Source organism: Euleptes europaea, chromosome 18, assembly GCF_029931775.1.
Source record: "Euleptes europaea isolate rEulEur1 chromosome 18, rEulEur1.hap1, whole genome shotgun sequence".
NCBI classification, from domain to species: domain Eukaryota; kingdom Metazoa; phylum Chordata; class Lepidosauria; order Squamata; family Sphaerodactylidae; genus Euleptes; species Euleptes europaea.
The window spans coordinates 31,852,899-31,879,818 of record NC_079329.1 but is presented as its reverse complement, the minus strand read 5'-3'; the positions used below and the strand labels follow the sequence as shown (position 1 = coordinate 31,879,818).

At 48.4% G+C, this 26,920-nt stretch overlaps 1 protein-coding gene across 3 annotated transcripts in view; it reads right to left on the bottom strand.

Moving 5' to 3' along the window:
* Positions 1 to 26,920, bottom strand: part of MED24 (mediator complex subunit 24) — a 67,430-nt gene that overhangs the window by 27,152 nt on the left and 13,358 nt on the right. For all 3 annotated transcript variants that reach the window (XM_056863456.1, XM_056863457.1, XM_056863458.1), the window contains exons 4-13: positions 23,466 to 23,539; positions 20,604 to 20,827; positions 15,063 to 15,174; positions 14,801 to 14,951; positions 13,387 to 13,500; positions 10,992 to 11,039; positions 9,194 to 9,276; positions 5,028 to 5,114; positions 4,425 to 4,536; positions 3,768 to 3,910 (exon numbers count right to left, since the gene is read on the bottom strand). In XM_056863456.1, the coding sequence (XP_056719434.1) occupies positions 3,768 to 3,910; positions 4,425 to 4,536; positions 5,028 to 5,114; positions 9,194 to 9,276; positions 10,992 to 11,039; positions 13,387 to 13,500; positions 14,801 to 14,951; positions 15,063 to 15,174; positions 20,604 to 20,827; positions 23,466 to 23,539 (1,148 nt within the window). The remainder of the gene's footprint in view (positions 1 to 3,767; positions 3,911 to 4,424; positions 4,537 to 5,027; positions 5,115 to 9,193; positions 9,277 to 10,991; positions 11,040 to 13,386; positions 13,501 to 14,800; positions 14,952 to 15,062; positions 15,175 to 20,603; positions 20,828 to 23,465; positions 23,540 to 26,920) is intronic.

The following is a 26,920-nucleotide window of genomic DNA, read 5'->3' as shown; positions in this document are numbered from 1 at the left end:
CACACACATATAGAGCCGATATTATATTATATCACTAAGTCCTGCATGTTGGTAAGTCCTGACATGGCTTTCTTTGGACAGAAATATACCAACAACATGGCTTCAAAAATTATTCCAGCATTCTTCAGTTCCCTCTCCTAGCGGCAATACTTTAAAAAAAAAAAAAAATTAAAAAATCCACCTCCTTCCTAGAGGAGAAACATTTGCTTGAGAGCCAGCATAGTGTAGTGGTTAAGAGTGGCAGACTCTAATCTGGTGAACTGGGATGGTTTCCCCACTCCTGAACATGAAGCCAGCTGGGTGATCTTGGGCCAGTCACAGTTTTCTCTGAATTCTCTCAGCCCCACCTACCTCACAGGGTGTTTGTTGTGGGGAGGGGAAGGGGATTGTAAGCCGGTTTGATGCTCTCTTAAGTGGTAGAGAGAGTTGGCATATAAAACCAACTCCTCTTCTTCTTGGTGTAGTGGTTAAGAGCGGTGGTTTGGACCTGTGGACTCTGATCTGGAGAACTGGGTTTGATTCCCCACTCCTCCACATGAAGCCAGTTGGGTGACCTTGGGCTACTCACATTTCTCTCTGAACTCTCTCAGCCCCACCTACCTCACAGGGTGTCTGTTTTGGGGAGGAGAGGGGAAGGTAATTGTAAGCCGGTTTGATTCCTCCTTAAGTGGTGGAGAAAGTTGGCATATAAAAACCAATTCCTCTTCTTCTTTTAAGAGCGCATAGGAGGTCCCTGTCTTGATTGATGGGCTCTAAACCAAGGCCTGCAGAGAGCCGCTTGTGAGAGGCTTAATAGCCCCGAGTGGCTCTCTTAATAGCTCTTTCAGTGAAGCAAAGGCACAAATGGGTTTAAAGGAGACATAGCAGGAATTGGCAGGGGAGGAGAGGGAGGACTATGCATCAACACCCCCCACCCTTTGAAAAGAAAGAAGACTGCATGACTTGCTGTCTCTCATCAATCCTGGAGGGTTTGTTTCCCATCTTCTGGGCATGGAGTAGGGGTCCCTGGGGGTGTACAGGAGGGGTAGTTGTGAATTTCCTGCATTGCGCCGGGGATTGGACTAGATGTCCCTGGTGGTCCCTTCCAATTCTAGGATTCTATGGTTAGGAACGGGGAAATCAACCCCTTTTTGCTGTTTCTTCAGTGCCTGCAGCCTGCTGGCATTATAACAGCGCAATCTCCAGGCAGCCTGGCCGGCTAGCCCAAAAAGGAACCGTCCCACACCTTCTCCTTCTCCCAGGGCCGGCGCAAGCTATTCAGCCGCCCCCAGCAAAGTGCTCCCCCCCTCTTCTAGGCCTGAGCTGCTGTCACCCGAGCAAATCCAAACTGCAGCGGCCCAGGCGGGGCTGCTAGGCACCTCCTACATGGCTGTTGACCAGGAATGAGCCATGTCCCTGCAGCACATTTTCCACTGCCGGGCTGCCCCAAGTGGCCGTTTGGGGGGCTTGGCTGAAGAGCCCTGCCCCCCTCTCTGGCCATCCAAGTAGGGATGCCAGCCTCCAGGTGGGACCTGGGGATCCCCCGCAATTACAGCTCATCTCGAGACTACACCTCTATTTATTTTAATTGCCTTAGTCAACTGGCCCTCTTTCCCGCATCTTATCTGTGCAGTATTATTTTGATATAGTTTATAAATTGACCAGAGAAGCCAGCAAGGTCCATCGAGGTCACAGCTCATTTCCCCCACAATCTGGCTCGAGGAATACTGTCAAGGGCCTTTTTTAGGCCGATAAGAGTCACATACAGCTTCCCACCATGTGGTTTAGTATATTTTTCGATCTAATGAGCAAGTACCATGCAATGATCAATGGTGGACGCCCCTCTTCCGAAACTGATCTGGGAAAGTATAAGCACTTGATTTTCTGTCAGCCCGGTTCATAGCTTGATAAGTAAATAAGATGTCAATTATTTGCCTAAGCAGGAAAGCAGACTAATTGGTCTACAGTTTTCTGGTAAAGAGTAATCTCCTTTTTTATAAATTGGAACAATTATCAAACAAAGCCATGATTTTGGGAAAAGGCCGGAGTTACAGATATTTCAGGGAAAAGGGGCTAGAATCTTACTCCAGCCCATGGTGTTACTCTTAAAAAGTCCATTAACAACAAAATCTGTGCCAGGGGCCTTGCCCACTTTAACCTTTCTAATGAGGTTAGTTATCTCATTTTCTGTTATTTGGGGCAAGGAGGATCTCCAGACAACAGAGATCAGCTCCTATGGAGAAATTGGATGCTTTGGAGGGTGGCCTCTGTAGCATCGTACCCCAATGAGGTAGGGTCCCTGTTCTCTCCAGACTCCACCCCCAAATCTCCAGGGGTTTCCCAACCTGAAGTTGGCAACCCTATACCCCCCATCCCTGCCGGGGCCAGGTGGACCTAACAACCCTACATGCCAGTCTCGTAATAAACAAAAAACGAAGGTGACAAATATTTGCAAGTTGCTCTCGCTGCACTTCATCAGGGTGGGGAGGGGGGAGGGGGTCACGGCTAACGCAGTGATATTGCATCAGGCATTTGGTTTTGCTGTGAGCTAACTGGTAGGCTCTTTGCTACATCAGTGTGGTGTAGTGGTTAAGAGCGGTGGTTTGGAGTGGTGGACTCTAATCTGGAGAACTGGGTTTGATTCCCCACTGAGTGGCAAATGTTAATCTGGTGAACTGGGGTGGTTTCCACACTCCTACACACGAAGCCAGCTGGGTGACCTTGGGCTAGTCACACAGGGTGTCTGTTGTGGGGAGGGGAAGGGAAGATGATTGTAAGCCGGTTTGATTCTCCCTTACGTGGTAGAGAAAGTCGGCATATAAAAACCAACTCTTCTTCTAGGTTGCTGTTTGGTGAGTTCCCAGAGGCTCCTGCAACGGCCAACTCCAACCGAGCATCCCACTGAAACTTCCAACCCTATTTTACAACCTCAGTTTCCACACCAGTGCGGCGGGAACTCTAATGCATAGGACCGGGGGATGGGGAGAATGCAAAAAAGAAAAAAGAAAAGAAGGAACCCCAGAGCTGTCCTTTGCTCATTTGAGTGCTATTTAAATGATTAATGACAGAGAGTGCATTTATTCCAGCCTCTTACAGTGGTTCCCTGTTGAATTGGGTATGGAAGGCGAAGGGCCAGTTCAGAGCGCTGAAGAAGAGTTGGTTTTTATATGCCGACTTTCTCTACCACTTAAGGAAGAATCAAATGGCTTACAATCTCCTTCCCTTCCCCTCCCCACAACAGACACCCTGTGAGGTAGGTGGGGCTGAGAGTGTGTGACTAGCCCAAGGTCACCCAGCTGGCTTCATGTGTAGGAGTGGGGGAACCAACCTGGTTTACCAGATTAGCCTCCGCTGCTCAAGTGGAGGAGTGGGGAATCAAACCCGGTTCGCCAGATCACCGCTCCAAACCACTGCTCTTAACCGCTACACCACGCTGACTCTCAACCGAACAGATTGAGCGTCACGCGTACAATGGTGGTGGGGAGAGACTATCTCACTACAGATGGTCCTCATAAGGTTTATATATACAGACGCATCCTACTTCAGGGATTCAGCAACGAATGGGAGAAGTCCACATCCACTCCAACAGGATCATGCATGTTTTCTGATCTTGCTGTGACAGATACACCTTGTCCTGGGAAACTGGGCCTTCCAGCTTCTGTCTGTAACAATACACACGTACCCCCATTTCTGCCTGTAGCTTCGGAGGTTCTTCGCTAATCGTGGGAAGAACTCTTCCTCCTAGATTTCAGCAGGGGTGCAGCCCATTCAAATATACATAAACTCACTTGATAAACTTCTGAGCGAAGGATTTCAGCTTCCCCGTAGCTGCAGCTGCTGCCAGCAATAAATCCAAGCTCTTCCCAGACAACATGTGCCCCAAAACTCCCAGCAGTCCTTCGGGTGATTTTGAGTGGTCCGAATCCATAGTCTGAAAGATGAGAGCGGCAGAGAAGTAACATAAAAGCAGAGGCGGGGAAGAGACGTCACTGGGGATGAGTCCTGATCAGCTGCCAGCAATGTTGCTCAGAACACCATGGGCAGAAGTCACTGGGATCTGGGGAAGGGGGTTCCTAGCTCCCCAACAATACGGCCACATGCAACTGTGGCCATTGAGAAATCCGTAAATTGTATACTCTCTTGTATCCGTAAAGTGTATGCTCTCTTTCTTTTCCTCCTCCAGATAATTTTTTGAGTACAGTATCTGAAGACTGGTTTTCCTTTGGAAACCAGAGGACCCCAATCTTTTTCAGCCTGTGGACATTTTTGGAATCCCGACACTGGGTGGTGGATGCAACCACAAAATAGCCACCATGGGAGATGGAGACAGCCACAAAATGGCTGCCTTGGGAGGAGGAGCCAGACACAAAATGGCCACCGTGGGAGGTGGAGCCAGACACAAAATGGCCACTGTGGGAGGTGGAGAGCAGCAGGAGAGGACCTACTTTTAGGATGTTGGTAACTGTGGGCTCCGCTCGCAGGATGAGGCCTGGGTTGGGCTGAATGTTGGCATTCTCGGCAGACTTTAAGCGCGGTGCGTGTTCTCTGTCGGCGGTCCTGGGCGAAGCGTGAAGAAAACCAGCCGTGGTTTGCCATAGGATGGATAATTTGTTAGACAAAGACACAACACTCCGTCTGTGCCGCACACACCCCTCCAGGAAGAGAGTGTTCCTTATGATGAAATTCAAGCCAATCAATTTTCAGTAGCCTGATGTCTTGGCATTTCAACATTGGACCCAGGTCACTGTTTGCAAATCTGGGCCAAATACTTTTGTCTTCTTAGAATGTCAACCAGTTAGAGAACATGGATTTCTAGTCCTCATGGATGTAAAGAAAATGGGGGAGGGGGAAGATGGTTAATGGAGGAGCTAAGTAGAGTGTCGGCCCATGATTTTCCAGGAGACAAATGCCCCCTTCTCCACAGTGCGCATAGTCAGAGCTGAGCAAACTCTGAATATGGCAGCCCAGACACTGCTTATTGCAAACCACTCTGGATAATTTTTCTTTCCCTGTCTCAAACCCCACATGCCTTTTAAAGCAAAGCTTACCGTTTGGCTATGAGGTTGTTCATGTTGGCTTCGGAGAGCAGGCCCTGCTTGCTGCATTCCTGGACAAGAAAGTTGATGCAGTCACAGCTGAAACAACAACAAAAAGAGAATAAAAAAAGATAGGTACAAATATTTATTTTATTTTATTGGATTTTTATCCTGCCTTCATCTTGGCCATAGCCGGGCTCAAGGTGGCTACCGACAAGTGTTATTATAAATACAATAAAACCATAAAACGTGAAATCCAATAAATATACATTTAACAATTCTAAAAACAACAATAATCGAACAATAGTTTAATAATTCCAGAGATGGTGCTCGCCACAAGAGTGTAGCCGCATAACATGACATAATAAGGCAGTCAGGGCCCCAAAAAAGGGAGGGGGAGGAATAGGGACACCAACACGGATGAAGCTCCCTTCTACTGAATCAGACCCTCGGTCCATCAAAGTCAGTATTGTCTCCTCAGATGGGCAGTGGCTCTCCAGGGTCTCAGGCAGAAGTCTTTCACATCACCTTTAGTCCCTTTAACTGGAGATGACGGGGAATGAACCTGGGACCTTCTGCATGCCAGGCAGATGCTCTACCACTGAGCCACAGCCCCACCCCTACCATCCCCATGCTGGGGACTGAACCTGGGACCTTCTGCATGCCAAGCACATGTTCTTCCACTGAGCCACAGCCCCACCACCATCAGGTTGATCCCAAAGATCGGTTCTGCTCGCAGAGGTGCTTTCTTCCAGTTGAAGAAGATTTCCCCTGTACAAGGGGGTCTTGAATCACAGGACAGCTCCCTTCTGCTGGAGGAAAGACACACACCCCTCTCACTAGCAGAATGTATCCATGAGATCTCACCCACTGTTCTTTCTGTTGAAAGTCACCTTGAGTCGGGGCAGGCAGACTCTGCTACTCTGGCCTTACCACGGCTCTCAGGAGTAAAAGCACCACAACCCAGGTTTGTTAAACCGTCAGCACATCCAACAGTACAGCTGAGGCAAGCAAGGATCTCCAATGGGGAGTTGGAGAAAAGAAGCAGCAGGGCTCTGCTGAAGCCAAGCCAACACATGGCCAACAGATACAGACTCCTGAAATTCCTGGGCCTATGAACTTAATGCAATTCAAAACAAGTTACACTGCAAAAGCTTTGGCGGAATACATGGACAATTTGGTTTCTTGCTATCATCCGTGGTCCTGAGACTTAGAACCATCTGGAGAAAAAAACTGCTGCACAATCCGTGAGCAGAACCATGTTTTAGGAATAACTGTTGGCATGGTTACATAAGAACATAAGAAAAGCCGTGCTGGATCAGACCAAGGTCCATCTAGTCCAGCAGTCTGTTCACACAGTGGCCAACCAGGTGCCTCTAGGAAGCCCACAAACAAGACGACTGCAGCAGCACCATCCTGCCTGTGTTCCACAGCACCTAATATAATAGGCATGCTCCTCTGATACTAGAGAGAATAGGTATGCCACATGACTACTATCCATTTTTACTAGTAGCAATTAATCGCTTTTACTAGCATTCACTTTTTCAGATGCTATGAAAAGGAAATCACATTCCACACTTTATGCTGGGTTAAACGTTGTTTGTCTTTAAGGTACCACTGCACTTCCATTGAATTCTTCCACGCAGGCATTTAACAACCACGTGCTCGAACGGTAGAGCTTGGCAAGGCTGCCAGCCAATCTGCCCTCCCCCACTTCGGCACGGAAGGTCCCTCCCCATCTTTTGACAACAGTACTTCTTTCAAAAACCTACTTATTCCGCATTGCGTGGTCTTCTAGAAAATTGTAAGTTGGTCTAGTGTTTGGGTTCAAGGTGAGGATCGGCCGGAGGGCAAGCGGGCTGGGGATGGGTGTGTTGTGCTTGTCCCGTCTCTACCTAAACAATGCCAGTGAGGGGAAGCTCACTACCTCCCTAGGTAGCCAATTCCACTGCTGAACAACATTTACTGTAAAAAAAGAAAAAATTCTAATATCCAGCCGGTACCTTTCTGCCCGCAATTTCAACCCATCATTGCGAGTCCTATCCTCTGCTGCCAACAGGAACAGCTCCCTGCCCTCCTCTAAGTGACAGCCTTTCAAATACTTAAGAGAGCAATCATATCCCCCCCTCAACCTCCTCTTCTCCAGACTGAACATTCCCAGTTCCCTCAGCCTTTTCCACACTTCTCCACACGAGCGGCCAACTCTAATCCGGAGAACAGGGTTCAATTCCCCACTCCTCCACCTGAAGCCTTCTGGTGACCTTGGGCCAGTCACAGTTCTCTCAGGACTCTCTCTGCCCCACCTACCTCACAAAGTGCCTGTTGTGGGGGAGGGGAAGGGGCCACGGCTCAGTGGTAGAGCATCTGCTTGGCATGCAGGCCCCAGGTTCAATCCCCGGCATCTCCAGTTAAAGGGACTAGCAAGTATGTATGTGAAAGACTTCTCTGCCTGAGACCCTGGAGAGCTGCTGCCAGTCTGAGTAGACAATACTGACTTTGATGGACCAAAGGTCTGATTCAGTATAAGGCAGCTTCATGTGTGTTCATGTGTGTGTTCAAGGGAAGGCGACTGTAAGCCACTTTGAGATTCCTTAAAGGTTGAAAAACAGCAGGGTATAAAAACCAACTCTTCTTCTTGCCCAAGGCGTCCTCAGCAGTTTCAAGACTGAAGAACAGGAACGGGCTGGGGACACAGATGTCCCAATCCACATACAACACCCACACCTGCAAACTATGCAAGTTGTATGAACTGCTGAGTTCTGCACATTTCCATCTGTCCGCTTTGCATAATGTATTCCGCTTCTGCTGGGCATGGCGGGGAAGGAACCTTGGACCCGCACCGATACTGTTGGGCTTCTGCCCACACATTTTCAAGGTTATCTACAAAGCATCCGGGGCAGACATCTTTTAAAATTAAAACACACGCAGAAACAAAAGTCAGGATTCGTAGCACACTGAACCCTATGCCTGACAATCTCAGCGCTTGCGAAGACAAATCGCAGAGGCCGTAACATACCACAAACCTCATTCCTCCCTCAGGGATCCTTCACAGAGAACCTGTCTGTGTGTAGTCTGCGCACACAGCTCTGGCTATGGGCTTAAGCAAGTGAATGGGGGGGACCCACCAAACGCCCGTGCTCACGTCACCATGATGGAACACAGCGTTCATGAGCCGGGCACAAGAAAATTGGACCCAACTGATTCAAATGCAGTCTTATGCCAGAGCAACACTGACTGCTGTATGCACTGGGGACTTTTGTTATGCAGAACAAACAGTTCTGCTTGCGAGGGGCAGCGGCCAACCAGCCAGCGACAGACTCTGTTTCCAAGGCTTCCTGTTATTCTGAGCCCCCTCCCCATGGACTCACGTCTGCGGTATCCTTGACCAGCAGGAAAAAGAAATGCATCAAGAAACCCTATTCGAGGACAAAGGTTGCTACCTTCAGTTTTCAGTGAGGGCCAACATGGGGTGATGCATGGTGGATCAGGAACCAGAAGATCCAACTACCATATTTTCCCATGTATAAGACAATGGATTTTTCTTTTAAAATTTGGTCAAAAATTGGGGGTCATCTTATATATGGAAGCCAGTCCTGAAGACGCTGCCACTGGCCCTGCTTGTCAGCTGTTGGGCAGGGTGGGCGGCGACCAGTTTGAACGCCGGATGGCCAGGGCCACAGGCCTCTTGCTCACTCTCTTCCCTGTCCGTCAGCTGTCGGGCCGGGAAGAGAGAGAGCGGCGAAAGAGGCTGGCCGGCGTCCGGCATTCAAACAGGTTGCCATCTACCCCGCCCAACAATAGGGGTCATCTTATACATGGGGGTGTCTTATACACGGAAAAATACAGTAACTGGCATCACCCGTTGAAAGGATCAGATAGGAGGTGTTGTGAAAGATCTCACCCTGAGGCCCTGAACTACAGCTGCCAGTCAGAGTAGACGATACTGATCTTGACAGACCAAGGCTCCAGCTAAGCATAAGGCAACTTCAAGTATTCAATGAATCCTTCAAGCACAAAATTCAGCCACCCGCCTGAGGTTTTGATCCCATGGGACCCAGAGAAAGGGGCTAAAACTCTGAAAAGTTAGGTCCAACCCTGAGACTCAACAACAATGGCTAACGGTTACCCCAGCCGGCTAGGGTGCATCTGGGCACAAGCCACCAGGAAGAGAGACCTACTTGCAGCGTTGATCAGCCTTGTCCAGCAGCGGCGTCAGCTTCAGAAGGAACTCGAAAGCGCAATTCACATCTTCTGTAAAATCCTGCAATTTCAACAACAAAATATTTCCACCCCTAGACCATAAGAACATATGAATTCTACAGTGGAAGTTTCCTTTCCCTCCAACTCCCACCCCAGTTCTCTATAGCCCGGGTCACATGTTTCAGTGAATGCATGTACATCCTGCCTGTTTGCGCATACATCGGTTTGGTAAGCAAGAGCCAAGGTGCGTTCACTTTATGAATGAAACTGGGGACCAGCACTTGGATAAATGGGGAGCTTGTTATTACACATTCAGCTGTACATGTGTCAAACATAACATGAGAATTACTCAGTGCACATTCCATGAACAATCCAATGTACACTGTACATGGATTGTATGTGTGCTCACTGGACCTTGGGAAGAGGGCTTTTAAAAACAGGCCAAGGCTCTGCATCCCAAAAAAGCACCAAGCAAATTGGTTAATCTCAAGTCTGCACACTCTGCATTGGTCAATGACTGCCATGAACGAGGCTAGAAGACAATCATCCCTTGACAAATTGGTAACTTTTTTGGGTGCTTTCTGTAACGCGTGGCCTGGTTCACTTGCCAAACCAAAGCCAGTGTGGTGTAGTGGTTAAGAATGGCGGACTCTAATCTGGAGAGCCGAGTTTGAGTCCCCATTCCTCCACATGAAGCCTGCTGGGTGACTCTGGGCTAGTCACAGTTCTCTCCGAACTCTCTTGGCCCATGTGGAGGCAGGCAATGGCAAACCACCTCTCTTGCCTTGAAAACACTATGGGGTCACCGTAATTCGTCTGTGACTTGATGGAACTTTCTTCCACCACGTTAAAGAGAAATATGAACATCAGGCAATAAATGTAGGGACACCCCTCCCCCCGGTAAAAACCCTGGAACCAATAAATGATTTCAGGAAAAACCTGGATGTGAATACCCACCTTAGCTACAGACTCACTGGGTAGCTTTTGACAAGTCACAAGCATGTAAGAATGATCTCTATTCAACAGAGTTGCCAGCTTTGGGTTGGGAAATACCTGGAAATTTTGGGGGTGAACCCTGAGAAGGGGAGTTTGGGGAAGGGAGGGACCTCAGCAGGGGACAATGCCATAAAGTCCACCCTCCAAAGCAGCCATTTTCTCCAGGGAAACTGAACTTGGTCATCTGGAGTTCAACTGTAAGAGTGGGAGATCTCCAGGTGCCACATGGAGATTGGCAACCCTACTATTCTAGCACATTTTTACCGTCTCCTTTCCAAGGGGCTCAGAACGAGAGCCCTGTAAGGTAGGCTACGTTGAGAGATGGCGACTGCCCAAGGTCACCCAGCAAGCTTCCATGGCAGAGGGGGGATTTGAATCCAGCTCCAGGGTGGTTTGAGAATCTAACCACTACACTTCATTGGCTCTTTGTACCTTTAGCTCAGAGTCTCCAACAGGAGGCAGCCAATCTTCCCAGAAAGGTCACAGGTGGAGCACAGCAGAGGAAACAATCTCCTGGTGTCTGCTCTCAACATCTAGCAATTAAAGGCATCCTGCCTGCGGATGTGGAGGTTCTATTTTTTACCATCATGGCTAGTAGCAACTGGCAAACCTAACCAGTTTGAATTTGTCCAGCCTCATAATAATCACCCTTAGTCTTGATACTTAATTATAAAACAGGTATGGTAATTAATTACTTCTGGTTCTTTTATTCTCTCTAGAACTACTTAAAATGCACAACTTAAAAAAAAATACATAAACACATCTCTGGCACATTCTCACCTTTTCTCCTTGCGAATATTTTTTCAGTTTTACCAGTACTTGTGGGATCTGGAAAAAAAATAATACAAACCAAATCATGAATCCAAACAATGTCTCTCGCTGGTCTTGGCCCCCTGCATCACATATGCGAAGCCCCTAAAGCCCCCACCCCCTCTTAATTTTTGTCCTTCTACAAGTAGCCCCTCTTCCTACACTTGCGTGAGGCTTTGCCCTGGCTTCCCCTCCGCCCTTCCTTAGCTCAGTTTTCTGCCTCTTCCACCTGTGCTTCTATCAGGTTCTGCTTCTCAGCCCACACTGACTGCAATAACCCCTTGCTTTATCCATCCTGATCTACAATACCCATTGGTGCTTAACTCTGCCTCCAGAGCCTGCTTTCCAATAGGCCTTCCTGCCTCTCTTCCCCATTCACAGAACCACTTGTAGCCCTGTCCTTATGCTTCAACTAGAGTCTTTTCCGTGCACACCGATCTGCACTTTCCATACAAACGCTTTTCACCTTGAAAGAATATTTATGAACATCCCATGACATCAAACTAATTCAGCCAATACCTTAGGAAGGGCTCATGGATAGGGTACCCAGAACGGGATACTCAGACTATCATACAAAAACAAAATTGTAAATCAGCTTAGCTTCCCACAACGACTTTGAAGGGAAGACCCCCCCTCCAACACATAAATGCAACTCTGGGGGTGGAAAGGATGGAGTGTTAGATCTGAATGTGAGAGACCCGGGGTCCAAGTCCCTATTCTGCTACAAAATAGCTGCTTTTCTAGATAGAAAACAGTGACGCCTTTTGCGCACAAAAGTGAAAGGGCAAAGATGAAAAGAAAGAATTTTACCTCTGGAACTCGCTGCCACATGACAATGAGAAGGTGCTGCGAACTATCATGTGGTGGAAAGTTCCCAAGGCAAAGTGACCGTAACTTTTTGTTGTTCTTCAGCATTACAAATTGTTGTGGGTCTGTTTGCCTCTCTCATCCTTCTTGCTTTAATGTATTCCTCTCCATGTGGACAGCAGGCTACATGATGTACTCAAGAAGGAATGGAGATTGACTTGAGCAGGCAAGGAATGCTAAGTTGCAATTTGCCGAGTCTCTTTTGGGGAATCCAGCCGCATCAGAGTATGTTTATCAAGAGAACCGACGAGAAGAAAGACAGAGCCATCTGGCTTGTGCTTACATTTGCACATGCACAGAAATTAGAGCTAAACGCAGAGACTCCTCCAGGCTGTATGAAGGACGCCAGCCCGGAAAGAAAGAATGCAAGAGCAGCTTGGAAAGATTTGTAAGTGCTTCAGGTCATTGTACGTGGCTGCTCACAGTACTGGGAACCCAGACACAGGGCAGAGCTGGGCACGGGGGGAGGGCTGCAAGTTAGGAAGGATAGCAACTGGCACAGCCAAGTTTATAGCAACGTGGGCAGTACCCAACCGTCTACGTATGGAGGTTTTCCCAAGATCCCCTCCGTTCCTGCAGCCCTTTCCAATCCCCAGAAAAGATTGTTCCTGAGGTCACGGTATATGTGCAGAAATACAACCCTTGTGGGGCAGAGGGCTGGAGTGAGGAAGGGGACAAATTCAACCCCTCTCCTTGGAGGAACTGCTCTTGTGGCAGCAGAAGAATTTCACCCCCTTGTCTTTCCTCCTTTCACCCACCAAACCCACACAGCCATTCTTGTGCCCAGGTCCCTGGGAACGATCTATCTGGGCAGTCTGAAGGGGCAGGAGGAGGAAGAAGAGGAGGAGAAAGAGTAAGAAGAGGAAGAGTTGGTTTTTATATGCCCGTTTTCTCCACCTTTTTTTAAAAGGAGACTCAAACCAGCTTACAATCTCCTTCCCTTCCTCTCCCCACAACAGACACCTTGTGAAGTAGGTGGGGCTGAGAGAGCTCTAAGAGAACTGTGACTGGCCCAAGGTCACCCAGCTGGCTTCATGTGGAGAAGTGGGGAAACTAACCCGGTTCTTCAGGTTAGAATCCGCCACTCATGTGGAGGAGTGGGGAATTGAACCCAGTTCTCCCAATTAGAGTCCGCCACTCTTAACCATGACACCACACTGGTCTGACTCAGGAGCAAAGGGAGGAAAAGAGATGGCTGTGAAACCATAAGGCCTAGAGAGAAGCAGGGGTAGGAGGGGCGCTTGCCCCTCACACGGAGCTTTTAAGGGATGCTTGGCCCTCACAAAGAGGTAGAGACAAGACCCCAAGCCCCATTCCTGTCTAACGCCAATACTAGTTCAGCCTGTGCCAAACCGATTCCCAGCTCCAGGGGTGGGGATTCTGACACACAATTGCTGCCCGGGCCCTTCAACCCTCACAGCCTCCCACAATCCCCTTCGGCATCTGCCGCCGAGCAAGCGTAGAGGCCACAAAGGGTCAACAGAGAGCCCCCGCTCACCTTGAGGAAAGTGAAGGCTGTCCACTTCAGCTCTCCTGTCCCTTCGGGAGACTCGATCAATCCCACAAAGCAGGCTTTCCAGATTTCCAGGATGAAAAGAGGCGATGGTATCCTCTAACAGGGAAAAAAGAGGGCACAGAAACAAGGCCTCGGGATCTCAAAGGTAGGGTGGTCCGGCCTCGATGGCAGGCCAGGTAAAACCTGTTTGCCACACAGACATGGGTTTTTCTAGGAAGGCCCTGTCTAAAAGCCCTGTCTCTTCATCAGCTATACAACTTTCATTTAAAAAACAACAACACAGCCTCCCTCTCTCTTGAGATGTTTCTCACCCTTACTCAATTCATCCCTGCAAAAGAGAGCTAGAAAAAGAAGAGTTGGTTTTTATATGCCAATTTTCTCTACCTTTTAAGGAGAATCAAACCAGCTTACAATCTCCTTCCCTTCCTCTCCCCACAACAGACACCTGGCGGACGGAAGCACAAAATGGCTGCTGGAAGAGGCGCAGCCAACCACAAAATGGCTGCCGGAAGAGGTGCAGCCAACCACAAGCTAGTTTGATATTCCATCCTAATGACTGTATCAATTTACACTGTGTAATCCATCTTGAGTCTTAGGTCATTTAGGCATGGTCGCTTTAACCTCCTTTATTCCCCCTTTCAGCCAGGATCAAAGTAACCCGGGTGGGGGGAAACTGTTTGCTTTGGCTGGAATGATCAGGGAAGAAACTGTGTGCTAATGGAGGCATGAATACAGAAAAGCAGTCTCCAAAGTTCAAATCAAGTCCCACCCCTTTAAATGCTGCTCTGTAATTGGCTGACTTTGCAGTACTCACCCTGAGAGAAGATTTCCTTCCCCCCAGACCCAACTGCAGCATAAAAAAGCATTTTAAGAACAAAAAACGGAGCAAGCTGAAAGAAGGGAGGGAGAAATCCAAGCCTCGTTTTGAAAAAGCCTTTCTTTTGCTCAGAAAGAGCTCAGAGGTAGCAGGAAGACTTGAATCCCTGCCTCTTTACACACTGCTTCGTGATTGGCTGTGAGAGAAGACAATCTTCTGTGCGTCCCCTGTTTGGCTATCTGCATACTGCCTTGAAGAGGGATTTGGAAAAGGGTGGGGCGAAGCTCAACCAGAGAACAGAGTACGCATGCTCTGTGACTCCGGAATGAGCCAGGATGAACGGTTTAATTCGGGCCAGAAGAAAAATGGGATAAGCCGGGTTCATTTTGTGTTGAAACAGCATTGAGCTTCCAAGGAATAGCGTGCATACTGAAAAAATTGATCCTGGCTGAAACGGGGAATAAAGGAGGGTAAAGCGACCGTGCGTAAATGACCTCAGTGAGAAAGGCAGACTATAAATAAGGTGAGTAAATAAAAATAAAGGGAGCCACAGCATCATTTTGTCTGGTCCAGCCATACCTGCATTCTTTTCACCATCATAAGCTGCTCCACCAGGGGCTGAGGCTCCCCTGTTAAGTTCATTGTCCCCTCTAACAGGACCACGGCATGGACAGTGGGGAAGCCCGTTTTGTTCAGCTGCTCCGAATGCACTGAAAGCATGGTGGGGATACTGGGCAGAAAGTTAGGGGCAGGGAGGAAGAGAAGATAATAAGTGTCTGGTGTTATTGGCTTCTGGTGGGAGAACTCTGTATTCCTCACGTCACAATTGCTCTTCACTCACCTCTTGACAAGGCCAATGCACTCCTCCGCCTGGTTCTGTAACACGTTGTTGCCAATGTGCCCTAAACTGTCTCCCAGTTTGGCCAGGGACTGCTCAACGGCACCCCAGGAAGCTAGCAAGGAAAGGCAGAGATTTAAGTTCCAGGTAACTGCTTCATTTGAACCAAGGCTGACCCTAGACAAAGAGCATAAATGAATACATGAAGCTGCCTTCTACTGAATCAGACCCCTGGTCCATCCAAGTCAGTATTGTCTACTCTGACCGGCATCGGCTCTCCAGGGTCTCAGGCAGGGGTCTTTCGCATCACCTACTTCCCTGGTTTCTTTAACTGAAGATGCTGGGGATTGAACCTGGGACTCTTCTGCATGCCAAGCAGATGCTCTACCACTGAGCCATGGCCCTTCCCAATCAGTTTCTTGCATCTACAATGAAAGGATCAGGTGATGGGAAAGAGGGTTACCTGAGACTCACAGCTAGTCCAAGTAGACAGTGCTCAGTTTGGTAGACTAATGGTTTTTTTTAGAAAACATATTGCCTTTGTCTTCATTTTTATCCTATGTGAACCATACACAGAAGAAGAGCTGAAGAAGAACACATGAAGCTGCCTTATATTGAATTAGACCCTTGGTCCATCAAAGTCAGTACTGTCTACTCAGACTGGCAGCAGCTCTCCAGGGTCTCAGGAGATTCAGGCTCTCCAGGGTCTCACAGATTTAGTATAAAGCAGTAGGCCTTTCACACCACCTACTTGCCTAGACCCTTTAACTGGAGATGCTGGGAATTGAACCTGGGACCTTCTGCATGCCAAGCAGATGCTCTACCACTGAGCCACAGCCCCTCCCCAATTCCCCATTCCTCCACTGAGCCACAGCCCCTCTCATCAACACAAGCCAGTGAGCGCCAGTGTGGTGAAGTGGTAAGAGTGTTAGGCTAGGATCTGGGGGACTCCTTCCCCACCACAGAAGCTTGCTGGGTGACCTCGGGCCAGTTGTATGCTCTCAGCCTAACCTACCTCACAGAGCTGGCATGAGGATAAAGGGGAGGAGAGGAGAACAATGTATGCCACTTTAGGACCCCTTTGGGGAGAAAGACAGAGTCTACTTTAAGTAAAAAAAATTTTTTCCTGCATTTAGGTAGGAAAAATCAAATGCATAATTATAGGATGGGGGAGACTTGTCTGAGCTGTAGTGTGTGTGAAAAGGATCTTGGGGTCTTAGTAGACCAAACACTGAACATGAGTCAGCAGTGTGATGCTGTAACTAAAAAGGCAAACGCAGTCTTGGGCTGCATCAACAGAAGTATACTGTCCAGATCACGCAAAGTGATGGTATCGCTTTACTCTGCTCTGGTTAGACCTCAACTAGACTACTGTGTTCAGTTTTGGGCACCACAATTTAAGAAAGATGTAGACAAGCTGGAACGTGTCCAGAGAAGGGCAACAAAGATGGTGAGGGGTCTGGAGACCAAGTCCTATGAGGAAAGGTTGAAGGAGCTGGGTATGTTTAGCCTGAAGAGGAGAAGACTGAGAGGGGATATGATAACCATGTTCAAGTACTTGAAGGGCTGTCATATAGAGGAGGGCGCCGAGTTGTTTTCTGTTGCTCAGGACCAGAACCAACGGGTTGAAATTAAATCAAAAGAGTTTCCGTCTAGACATTAGGAAGAATTTTCTAACAGTTAGAGCGGTTCCTCAGTGGAACAGGCTTCCTCGGGAGATGGTAAGCTCTCCTTCCCTGGAGGTTTTTAAGAAGAGGTTAGATGGCCATCTGTCAGCAATGCTGATTCTGTGACCTTAGGCAGATGATGAGAGGAAGGGCATCTTGGCCATCTTCTGGTCACTAGGGGTGTGGAGGGGGGAGGTAGTTGTGAATTTCCTGCATTGTGCAGGGGGTTAGACTTGATGGCCCTGGTGGTCCCTTCCAACTCTATGATTCTATGAAATAAATACATAAGCCCTGCTAACAGGGCCCCTCGCAAGCCAAAGCAAGACGAGTGGCAGCTGGGAACAGGGCCTTCTCAGTGTTGGCTCCTGGTTTGCGGAATGTCCCTCCCCTTCAAACGCTGCCTGGTGCCTAGCTTACTGGCTTTTAGGCACCAGGTGGAAACATCTCTCTTCACCCAGGTTTTCAGCTCACTTTTCACCCACATTTGACACATGAACATCCTCTCCAGGGCCTACTTTGCTGATAGATTTTTTTTCTATACTTCTGATTTTATGGGGGAGGATGGGAATTCTGTTAATTGTTTACAATGAATTTACTGTGGCTAGCTGCCTCCACCAAGATTTGTTTTTTGAGAGACAGGAAAAGGAGGAGGAGAAGGAGAAGAATAGTTTTTATATGTTGACTTTCTCTACCATTTAAGGAAAAATCAAACTGGCTTACAATCTCCTTCCCTTCCCCTCCCCACAACAGACACCCTGTGAAGTAGGTGGGGCTGAGAGAGCTCGAACAGAGCTGTGACTAGCCCAAGTTCACCCAGCTGGCTTCATGTGAGGAGTGGGGAAACCAGCCCGGTTCCCCAGATTAGCCTCCGTCGCTCCAAACCACCGCTCTTAACCACTACACCACACTGGCTTGATAAAAATATTCTAACTAAATAAATAGAACAGGTAGCCAAAAACGTAGCAATGTACGTTTATTAGAATGTTTTTCTTCCTGCCACTCTTTCGTGCCATTCGCCTTCAGCTTTTCGTAGCACACACAGATGCACATACTAAAATCTAGAAAATAGTTTTTGAGGATCAGTAGAATGAACCCTAGGAGGGGGGAAAGGATGAGTGACCCACAGTCGATTATTGTTTGGGCTCACCAACAGCACTTGGCCAGATGTGAAGCCAGGAGAGACACGGTCCTGCCCCCAACAGCATCCACACCTGCCTGGAGCAAAAACAGGGCTTGGCTCGTTATCTGAAGAGGTTCCTAAAGCAGCTGCTTTATTCCCGTTCACACTGCTGACCCCGCTAGCGCAGGACTGCAAACGCTCGGCATGACTCCTCCAAGACACCTTTCCCCAGTCCTGCGACAAGAGATCCTCCCAAGAGAAGAAGCTAGGAGATTAATCCAGGGATTTTTAGGATGGGGGGGGAACAGCTAAGAGGGGACATGATAGAGGTTTATAAAATTATGTATGGGCTGGAGAAAGCAGATCGAGAAAGCTTTTCCTTTCGCATAATTCTAGCACTCAGGCATACCCAATGAAGTTGGCAAGCAATAGAGTCAGGAAAGGGGGAAAAAAGGAAATACTTCTTTACTCAATGTGTAATTAAAGCATGGAACGGAACCTCCATGCTCAGAGTAAACCTCTAAAATCCAGTTCAAGAAGGCAACATCAGGGGAAGTCCTTGGTGTAGTGGGGTTAAGAGTGCGGACTCTAATCTGGAGAACTGGATTGGTTTCCCCACTCCTACACATTAAGCCAGCTGGGTGACTTTGGGCTAGTCACAGTTCACTTTGAACTCTCTCAATCATGGCTCAGTGGTAGAGCATCTGCTTGGCATGCAGAAGGTCCCAGGTTCAATCCCCGGCATCTCCAGTTAAAGGGACTAGGCAAGCAGATGATGTGAAAGACTCTGCCTGAGACCCTGGAGAGCCACTGCCGGTCTGAGCAAACAATGCTGGCTTTGATGGACCCAGGGTCTGATTCAGTATAAGGCAGCTTCGTGTGTACCTCACAAGGTGTCCATTGTGGGGACGGGAAGGGGGTTGCGAGCTGGTTTGATTCTCCTTAAAAGGTAGAGAAAGTCGGCATATAAAAACCAACTCTTCTTCTTCATGTCCTGTTTGTTTGTTCCTCCAGGGCAACTGGTTGGCCAATGTGCGAAACACGACGCTGGACCAGATGGACCACTGGTCTGTTTCAGCAGGGCTCTTATGTTCTGATTAAATGTAAAGGTAGTCCCCCTGCAGAAGCACCGGGTCATTGCCAATCCATGGGGTGATGTCACATCACGATGTTTACCAGGCAGACTATGTTTTTACAGGGTGGTTTGCCATCGCCTTCCCCAGTCGTCTACGCTTTGCCCCCAGCAAGCTGGGTACTCGTTTTACCGACCTCGGAAGGATGGAAGGCTGAGTCAACCTTGAGCCGGCTACCTGAAACCCACTTCCGTTGGGATCAAACTCAGGTTGTGAGCAGAGCTTGGACTGCAGTACTGCAGCTTACCACTCTGCGTCATGGGGCTCCTTTGGTGCTAGCATTACAATCCACGGGGCTCTTATGTTCTTATTTATCTGTGTGCAAAGCACACACGCTAAATCCGGTGGCACAGCCCTCCTCAAATATGTACCTTTTTGTCACCACTCACAATGCACTAATTTATAGGCAGGATCACGCCTAAAGCTTTACTTACATTTAGGATTACTCTTTCTGCTGCAAGTCACTATGGAACTTTATGAAAAGCAGCAAAGAAACCGCATGAGAATAAATAAAGCATGAAGTACATCTGTCTTTTTTCCTTAAAATGTTTTTTTTTTTTTTAAAGGAATAAGAATATTTGCAACTATGAGTTATTTGGAGAGAGAATTTGGAGAGAGTAGGCTTGCCTTCTGGGGGAGAGGACACTAGAATCAAGGCCACGGGAAACCCAGACAACAGAGAAAGCTGTGGCCAGAACTGTCCTCCTGGAATAATTCCCAGTCATGACAGGTCCTAGGAGCCCGGTGGCACAGTAAGCGTACCTATTCTCTCTAGGATCAGAGGAGCATGCCTACTATATTAGGTGTTGTGAAACACAGCCGGGATAATGCTGCTGGCAGTAGTCTTGTTTGTGGGCTTCCTAGAGGCACCTGGTTGGCTACTGTGTGACTGCTGGACTTGGTGGATCTTGGTCTGATCCAGCATGGCTTTTCTTATGTTCTTAAGCTGCAGTACTGCAGTCAAAAGATCTGCTCACGGCCTGAGTTTGATCCTGACGGAAGTCGGTTTCAGGTAGCCAGCTCAAGGTTGACTCAGCCTTCCATCCTTCCGAGGTCGGTAAAATGAGTACCCAGCTTGCTGGGGGTAAAGGGAAGAGGACTGGGGAAGGCCCTGGCCAACCACCCTGTAAACATAGTCTGCCTAAGGAGGGATGAACTCTAATCTAGAGAACTGGGTTTGATTCCCCACTCCTCCATATGAGCAGCGGATGCTAATCTGGTGAACAGGGTTGGTTTCCCCACTCCTACACATGAAGCCAGCTGGGTGACTTTGGGCTAGTCACAGCTCTTACAGCTCTCTCAGCCCCACATACCTCACAGGGTGTCTGTTGTGGGGAGGGGAAGGGAAGGAGTTTGTAAGCCAGTTTGATTCTTCCTTAAGTGGTAGAGAAAGTCGGCATATAAAAACCAACTCTTTGTCTTCTTCTTCTAGTATATGTCATGATGTGACGTCACCCCACGGGTCAGTAATGACCCGGTGCTTGCGCAGGGGACTACCCTTACCTTCTTTACCATGACAGGCGAGTTGTGAGCTCCGGGTTGAAACCAAGACCTGCAGCTCCCAATTTCTCACTCTCCCACATGCATGCACTCTCTCCGTCATGCGCATGCACTGGCCACATACTTGTTTCTTCCAGTTTGGCGATGTGAATCAGAGCCCGGTTCTTGGTGCTGCCCAGGATTTTTGCCAGCCGCTGCAAGCACATCTCAAGCTGGCTTTCGGCCGCTCCCTGCTCCAGCGGCTCCTTCATCTTCTCCGCGTAGAAGGCGGCGCAGCGCAGCATCCAGCTGAGGGAGCTCATCAGAGCGCGGCACAGGCCGATGCACTCCTCGGCCTTGCCGCGGCAGCTGTGGAAAGAGAAGGAGACATCTCCAATCACAAGACACCCTTCCTTCACTCAATGGCTCAACGGCATGGGTCCACCAGAAGGCTTCTATGCATGTTGGGGACCTTGCGCAAGCGGAAGCATTGGGGGGGGGAAGCGTCACTGGGAGTGTTGGGGGGGGTGCAGAGGTTTTGGGGTCTCACCTAGGTTGCCTGAGCAAAGAACCAGCCCCACTGACCAAACAAAGCATTGCTGTGCCACTGTCCCGCATGCTGCCAGGCATTGTCTACCCCTGCGCTATGGTGTTAGGTCCAGAGAAGACTCCATGGGCAAGAAGCCCTCCCTTCCACCCATCCTACAGAGGCGAGGAAGGATCTTCACCCTCCCTTCTCGCGGTACGGTTTCAGAGCAACCCGAAGAAGGGATCAGCCCACAAGAGATTTCTCTTGCCCACCAAAGGACTCTAAAAACTACAAGTGGAAGAAAATCAAGCATCTGTGACTTGTGTCCTGCAGTACGACTTAGGTATACTGGAGCATTCACAGTCACAGAGAGCCAGTGTGGTGTAGTGGTTAAGAGCGGTGCTGTGGAGAAGTGGACTCTAATCTGGAGATCCGGGTTGGTTTCCCCACTCCCACACATGAAGCCAGCTGGGTGACCTTGGGCTAGTCACAGTTCTCTCTGAACTCTCTCCGCCCCACCTACCTCACCGGGTGTCTGTTGTGGGGAGGGGAAGGGAAGGTGATTGTAAGCCGGTTTGATTCTTCCTTAAGTGGTAGAGAAAGTCAGCATATAAAAACGAACTCTTCTTCTACTTCTCTTCGTTTATATAAATTTTAAAAGGAAAGGAGGGGAAAGAAACAAGCGACCCAGCCTGTGATTAAAACGGCCCGGCTCCAAAAAATGATCAAGGATTGAGAAAGAGACCCTTTCGATAGGACGAGCGCTACCGTGGCCGGCACAAATAATCCCAGACCTGAAGGGTTTTGATCAAATTAAAAACCAGAAGATCGAATTAACCGGGGAGGGGATTAAGCCGAGGGCTTCGTATCTGGCCGAGAACAGCTGTTTATCAGCATTCTGGTGACAGGTTAATATTCATTGTTTCTATTTTTCTTCCAGGAAGGAAGAGAGCGTTCCTTTCTCTCCCTCCCTCTCGGTCTCCGCCAACATACTCACCTGTCAGCTCTAGCTTAAATGCTTTTAAGAACACACAGGTTGTTGCTGTTTTTTTGGCTTGTTTGGTTTTCAGAAAGGTGAGGTCCATGATCCATTCGGTCCATTCAAAACCGAAACGGCAAAGCCAGAGACAAACGTTATGTGCCAGGGTGTGTGTCTCTCAAGAAGCCGTGTGGCGTCTTGGCGAGGCCCTGGATAATTAGGATCTGCTCATTTTGTACATGAAACAAAAGAAGCAGGTTTCTAGCTCTCATGGTTGTGAAGGCAACGACAGAGGAATTACGATCGCTGCACATAACCCAGGATCACGCAGTTTACTCGGTTGGTTATTTGGCTCTTTTGACTACAGACACGGTGTGGGGGCGGGGTTGGAGCCTGTATTCATTTTGTCTCTATTGCTAAAGTAATTGACAAACAGAACAGAAACAAAGCCAATTATCACAGGCAGGGAAGCAGCCTTTCTAGGGTTTCCTGTTGCCTGACTAACCAATTCAAGTTACTGGTTCAGAGTTAGAAAAACCGTAGTCCTCCATACTAGAAATTCATCACAATTTCAAGGAATGATCAAGACCAATCAAGAGTTCTGACCACCAAGTTGGTCAGATCCATCCCCACAGTTGACAGTCAGAACTCTTGACTGGTCTTGACCATTCCTTGAGATTGTGATGGGTTTCTGGTGTGGAGGACTACGGTTTTTCTAACTCTGAACCGGTAACTTCAATTGGTTAGTCAGGCAACAGGAAGCCCTAGAAAACTGCTTCCCTGCCTATGATAATTGGCTTTGTTTCTGTTCTGTTTGTCAGTTGGAGAAAAAAGTGTTGGAGAAAAGGGGAAGTGAGACCAATCAGAGTTCTGACCATCAGCCATGGGTTGGATTCGACCAACTTTAGTGTTGGAGAAAAGGGGAAGCAAGACCAATCAGAGGTCTGACAGTTAGCCATGGGGTTGGATCTGACTGACTTTAGTGCTGAAGAAAAGGAGAAGCAGGGGTACCCTTGACCACCCAAAAGACTATGCGGGGGATCAAGGGACCTTCATAGACAAAAGCCACGTGGGATGAAGTCTGCAATAAAGAGAATAGAGCCCAGAAAGCTGGCTCCATCCAGCCCGTGGCTCAAGGGGTAATTTCAGTCTTATCTGGCCCACTTGTTATATTTTTTTCCCTTTAGCAGAATTCCGGTGGTCAAAGAGGTTTGAAATGCATGAAGCGAAAGCGGATAATCAGTTTCCCTTCACAGCGGAAGTGGGCCTAATATGTGTTAACGGATTCTGAAGGCATACTCTCGTTTACAAGGATACAAGTCGTACCATCTTGCAAGACTGGGCTAAGGACCACTTAATTGAGCATTATTTACAAGAAACCTAGCAACCGGCCGGCACGAAAGAGTCCACTGTTTGCCCAGGATGTACCTTCCTCTGCCCACTCTGGCTTGAATTATGCTATGCACACACATAAATGTAAGGTTTTACCCATTTCCTACCTTAACCGGTCACAGAACATATCCATGATTTCCAGCAAGGACTGGACACAGAGGTTTCGAGAGAAGTCATCAAACTGAACATGGAAACACCAAAAGACAAAGAAAGAAAACAGCTGGTCTGAACAAGGTATCCAAAAACCAACATCAACACAACATGCAAAGGACACTTATACTTCACATATTTCTAACACTGCACATATATCCAATGCAATTAGCTCTGGCAGCTCTGGGTTGGGAAATACCTGGAGATTGGGGGGGGGGGGGAGCCTGAGGACGTTGGGGTTTGGAGAGGGGAGGGACTTCAATGCCATAGAGTCCAATTGCCGAAGTGGCTATTTTCTCCAGGTGAACTGATCTCTGTCGCCTGGAGATCAGTTGGGGTATAAGCATTTTAATTAATAAATAAACTTTGCTCAGTGATGTGGCAGAATAGAGGTAGGATCTACCCCACAGTGCAGGCAGCTATAACGATTTCCAGAGCACAATTCTGCGCAGAGTTACTCAACAGCCTGTCGTAACTGCACAGGACTGTACCATAAACCTCTTCACTGTGTTTAGAAGACTGATCACTCCTTCGGATAACTTCTTCCCTCTCCTCCCCACCCTTCTCCTTGTCACTACTACGCTGAAGGTAAAACCAGGGTTAACTGGCATTTTAACCAGAGCTGGCAAACCAGCTCCAAACCTTGGTTGAAAGCCATCCATGGTTGGTGTTCACCTTGGAGCAAACACAGCTAATGAAGAAGAATGGCCTATTTCTAGAATATAAGGGGAGGGAAAGCTATTCTTAAGAGTGAAACTGGGACGAAATCAGCATGCAACGAATGTTCCGAGAAGCTCCCAGACTATGGTTGAGCTGAAATTTTAACTGTGAGTGCATGCCGCTGCCTTAAGCTAAGCCAGACCCTTGGTCTGTCAAGGTCAGCACTCACCACCTTGACTGGCAGTGGCTCTCCAGGATATTTCACGTCACCCGCCACCTGAGAACTGGAGATGCCCGGGGCTGAACTCAGGACATCCTGCATGCAAAGCTGATGCTCTACCACTGAGAAGCAGCCCCCTCACTTGTCTAAGCTAAATATGGCAAATAGTGGCTGCCGGTTTCCGTGTGACATTCAGCATTGCCTCTTCCTTGCGGGTTAAGCTACAAACCCATCTAACCCTGTAGGTTAGATTTAAATTTTATAATCACCAGCCAGCCAAGTCTAACAGCTAATAAGAACATAAGAAAGGCCATGCTGGATCAGACCAAGGCCCATCCAGTCCAGCAGTCTGTTTACACAGTGGCCAACTAGGAGCCTTCTAGGAAGCCCACAAACAAGACGACTGCAGCATCATTATTTTGCCTGTGTTCCACAGCACCTAATATCATAGGCATGCTCCTATGATCCTGGAGAGAATAGGTATGCATTATGACTGATATCCATTTTAACTAGTAGCCATGAACAGCCCTCTCCTCCATGAACATGCCCACTCCCCTCTTAAAGCCTTCCAAGTTGACCCCCACCCCCCTGCTTGCAATTTCTTTGATCGCTGGCAAAGAAAACTCTGACGAGGAAAACAATCAGCTCTGCATTCTTGGCTGTGCCTTTTGCTGGACCAAAGCCTGCCAGTCTCCCTGAGGCCTATAACTCAGGAAGATTCAATAAGCTACAATGAAGAGGATGCTTTTACATATGAAATCTGAAGTTCAAGACCTAGAACAGGGGTGTCGAGCTCATTTGTTACGAGGGCTAGATATGACGTAAATGTTACTTGGTAGGGCTGGGCCATGCCTTGCCAGCTCACATTGGGAAGAAGAATAATTGGTTTTTATACACCACTTTGCTCTACCTTTTAAGGAGTCTCAAAGCAGTTTACAATCCCCTTCCCTTCCTCTCCCCACAACAGACACATTGTGAGGTAGATGAGGCTGAGAGAGTTCTGACAGAACTCTGACTAACCCAAAGTGGAGTTACACCCATGTGTAGAAGTGGGGAAACCAACCCGGTTCACCAGATTAGAGTCTGCTGCTCATTTGGAGGAGTGGGGAATCAAACGCAGCTCTCCAGATTAGTCTGCCGTTCTTAAGAATGGACTCTGATCTGGAGAACCAGGTTTGATTCCCCACTCCTCAACATGAGCAGCACATGCTAATCCGGTGAACTGGATTTGTTTCCCCACTCGTCCACATGAAGCCAGCTGGGTGACCTTGGGCTAGTCACACTCTCTCAGCCCCACCTACTTCACAGGGTGTCTGTTATGGGGAGAGGAAGGGAAGGTGATTGTAGGCCGATTTGATTCTTCCTTAAATGTAAGAGAAAGTCAGAATGAAAACCAACTCTTCTTCTTCTTCTACACCACTGGCTCTAGGGGGCATGGCTGCCTTGGCTAGCTCACTGGCTGGATAAGAGCTTCTAGGGGCTGGATCTGGCCCATGGGCCATATGTTTGACACCCCTAACCTAGTATCTTCAGGTAAGGGATCTCAGTCTGGGGACCCTGGGAACTGCCCTTTCAAAGCAGTGGTCTAGAGAGAGCCTTTCCCAATCCAGAAAAAACAAAAGAATCTTGTATTTTCACCTTTTCTTTTAAATTTGAAACCAATCCCACAAACTGGGTACGTTTCCGTTTTTAGCTTTTAAATTTGATTTTTGAGCGAATTAGAAAGTGCATGCTCATTCTTTTTCTGAAACATTGGGAAATAAGTGAAAACACACCATGGAAACCAATAACTTGGTAAGTGGGGTTGCCAGGTCCCCCCCTGACCACAGACAGGGGCTGTGGGGGCAGGGTTGCCAGATTCAGGTTGAGAAACTCTTGGAGATTTAGGGATGGAGCCTGGGGAGGACAGGGACCTCAGTGGGGTACAATGCCACAGAGGTCCACCCTCCAAAGCATCCATTTTCTCCAGGGGAATGGATCTCTGTAGTCTGGAGAGGAGCTGTAATTCTGGGGGATCCCCAGGTCCCACCTAGAGGTTGGCATCCCTATTGGTAAGATCAGGCAGACATGAATTGGGAGAACACCCCATCTTCTCACAAACCTTCAGTTTCTTCTGCAGCAAAAAACTTGTACAGTCAACAAGAAAAAAAATTAAATAGGTTGGATTCTCCCAGCTTTTCATCTTAGCTTTGCATGATTCCCCTCTGTACCACAGCCCTGTCCAGTGTGGCTTTTGTCCATGTGGGTCTGTGATCCCAGCGTGGTGCAGTGGTTAAGAGTGATGGTTCTGAGTGGTGGACTCTAATCTGGAGAACCGGGTTTGATTCCCCACTCCTCCACATGAGCAGCAGCCACTAATCTGGTGAACCGGGTTGGTTTTCCTACTCCTACATATGCAGTCAGCTGGGTGACCTTGGGCTAGTCACAGCTCTCTCAGCCTCACCTACCTCACAGAGTGTCTGTTGTGAGGAGGGGAAGGGAAGGTGATTGTATGCCGGTTTAATTCTTCCTTAAGCAGTAGAGAAAGTTGGC